This window comes from Macrobrachium nipponense, chromosome 2, assembly GCF_015104395.2.
Source record: "Macrobrachium nipponense isolate FS-2020 chromosome 2, ASM1510439v2, whole genome shotgun sequence".
Taxonomy (NCBI): Eukaryota; Metazoa; Arthropoda; class Malacostraca; order Decapoda; family Palaemonidae; genus Macrobrachium; species Macrobrachium nipponense.
In genome coordinates, this window is record NC_087201.1 from 146,480,102 (window position 1) to 146,483,022 (window position 2,921).

A 2,921-nucleotide genomic window follows, 5' to 3' on the forward strand; every position below is an offset into this window, starting at 1 on the left:
ATAAATATGTTGAAATAGTGTCTTGCATTTACATTTTCCTTGTTGATTCTTAATTTACATATCATTACAATATATATGATATGATTGGGTGAAATAAGATTGAATAAGAAAAAAGTATAAAAGGAAATATAAAATGAAATATATATGAAATATGAAATGAACAGAACTCTGAAAATAACTTGAAATATAAAATTAAATTGAATAATGAAAGAGCATGGCCAGAAAGAATAATAACATGAAGAAATATAACAGGAAATCTTAACATGAAATATGATATATGATCTATGAAAGAAATACAACTCGGAAAATAACTTTAAATATAAAATGAAATGTAAGATGAAATAAATATGGTCATCAAATGGTATAATAACATACAAGGTAAGAACAATAATATCATATTGAGAATATGATCAAATGAACATGAACACATACAAATATGATAACGAAACAGTAATTAACATTGACTGGACATGGTTATTTACAAGGGAACAATGAAAAATTAGTAAGATACTAAAGACATATTGGCCTCAGTTGATAATATATGATATTTGCAGTTAAACATGTTATGGTAATACCAAGTCCCAATTTCAGTTTCTTACATTCTATGCTTTTTATGTTCATTTTCTTACATTCTATGCTTTTCATGTTCATTTTCTTACATTCTATGCTATCCATGTTCATTTTCTTACATTCTATGCTTTTCATGTTTATTTTCTGATATTCTATGCTTTCCATGTTTATTTTCTGATATTCTATGTTTTTCATGTTTATTTTCTGATATTCTGTTTTTCATGTTCATTTTCTTACTTTTTATGCTTTTCATGTTAATTTTCTTATATTCTATGCTTTTCATGTTTGTTTAGTATAAGTACTTTTTTATGTCCTTCATTTGCTTCTCATATGTCTCATTATTATGAATTATGTTATTATAACTTTCAGTTAATTATTGTCCAACATCATTTTTTATATGTACCAATCATCGTACCAATATTATTTATTGTATTAATATTGTTATTAGGATAATACCAAAGTATGGGAGTATAAAACAATGACAAATATATCATGATGTGTATTTACAATTATTTACATTTGTTTGGTTACGTTTTATTACAGAGTTCTTTGGGTCCTCTACTCGTCAGTAGCTGATCGTCCTCGAGGAAACACCATTCGCTCTTGCCATTCCACTGCGCCTGCATCCGATGAGTAGTACTGGGCCAGGTAATCTCTGACGGCCTTTGCTCGACGTGTGTAGTTTGGTCCCCTTCTTGCCATGAGTCGTTCCATGAGGTTCAGCGACTCCTCCTTCCAAGTACCTGCTACGACGTTATGGTGTTGGTCCTCATAGTCGACGTCGGTGCCAGCAAGTGGACAGTATTGCAGTGCCAGGTTGTGCATTACACATGCGCACAAAGTTATCTTCTTGCACACTTGTATGTCCTGTTGCATCGTCGTCCCGAAGAATCGCCATCTCATCTGCAGCAGGCCGAATGCGTTTTCCACCACACGACAAGCGCGAGATAATCTGTAGCTGTATATTTGTTCGGTGGGATCTTGTGATTGGTGGGAGTAGGGCTTCATCAACCACATATTGAGAGCGAAGGCATCGTCAGCGACTATGTGAAAGGGGATAGGTTCGTCGTCGTTGGGCAGATTTCTGTCTTGTGGGAGTCCTGCTCGGTTGCTTGCGATGGCCCTGGCCAGGTTGCACTTCTGCCAGGTTCCTCCATCCCCAGCACCTCCTGCACCGACGTCAACGAACAGGAACTTGTATTTTGCATCAGAGAGGGCCATGAGGATGATGCTGTGAAACTTCTTGTAATTGAAATATAGTGATCCTCCACCCTTTGGGTTTCTTGATCGCAATGTGCTTCCCATCCAGGGCTCCTACACAATTGAAGTAGTTCCACTAGGAGGCGAAGCGTTTTGCTACGTCATTCCATTCTTCTGGTGTCTTGGGGCACTTCATCTCTTCTGGTTTGTATATGTCGGTAATGTCTTGGCAGACTACTGGGATAAATCGTCATATGGAACTCTTGGAGACTCTGAAGCTGTATTGCAGGCTTGTATAGTCGTTCCCACTTGCCAGGTGGTGGAGAGTGACCGCCAACTGAGTCCCACCTCTTGTGCATGCCGCATGTTCGTGTCCTTCTTCTTCAGCAGGGGCGTCAGCATTTCGAACATCTCCTCAAACAATACAGGGTAGATTTGTAGAAAGTCCTTGTGTCCTTTGCGGTCCTCCTTGTTCAGTTCTTGTAGCAGCTGGTCGTAGTACCCATGTAGCTTGCCGCCATGTCAGCCACTACCGAGCCCAAATCCGCCCTGCCCTGCCATCCTTTCTGTGTGGTGCTAGTGACTGTGGCACCCTAGTACGTCTTCTCAACCCGTCGATAACCTGGACTGCACATAGACACAGGACAGCTACCAAAAATCTCTGGGTCTCCTGGGGTGAGAGGCTGTTGAGGTCCATATTGCATGCTGGTTGGGCGTGGAATGAAGGATGTGCTTGGCAGGCCTCTATATATACCCAAGGTTCATATCTGGCATGGTGTGGCACGATGTGGCACGGTGCACATGCAAAAATCGTGCAATTTTGCAAGTTGTGCCTCTTACGGATGTGCTTGCACTCTGCAACAACACCGCAACCCACCCGCGACACACCACTACACAGAGTAACAAAGCTGCAAGAGCGAGTGGCCTGGCATAGCAACAACGACCATAACACCGCGCCAACTCTGCGACAACTCTGTAACACTCCGCTAGGCACCGCAGGAACAGACTGTGAGGTGCCTGTAGCCCACCACCCGGGTCCACACCACGACGCCAAATAAAGGTAATTTTTTCTCCCAACCGCGTCAATTTTGTAACGGTTTCTTGCAGCCCCAACCCGTAACAGCCCGCAACATGAAAGTACGTAGGTGTAA

At 41.1% G+C, this 2,921-nt stretch overlaps 1 protein-coding gene across 1 annotated transcript; it reads right to left on the bottom strand.

The window, feature by feature from the left end:
- Positions 1-282: 282 nt before the first annotated feature.
- On the bottom strand, positions 283-1,875 carry LOC135221339 (uncharacterized). The gene is made up of 2 exons (XM_064259141.1): positions 1,314-1,875; positions 283-311 (listed from the first exon to the last, which is right to left on the bottom strand). Exons 1-2 carry the CDS (start codon positions 1,873-1,875, stop codon positions 283-285), a joined length of 591 nt encoding a protein of 196 aa, XP_064115211.1.
- Positions 1,876-2,921: the final 1,046 nt, after the last annotated feature.

Excerpts from the sequence above, each read along its gene's own strand:
- LOC135221339 (XM_064259141.1), bottom strand. The coding sequence starts at position 1,875 with ATGGGAAGCACATTGCGATCAAGAAACCCAAAGGGTGGAGGATCACTA. Across the intron at positions 312-1,313 it reads ACACCATAACGTCGTAGCAG|TTATTTTCCGAGTTGTATTT; the intron begins GTACTTGGAAGG and ends TTATATTTAAAG.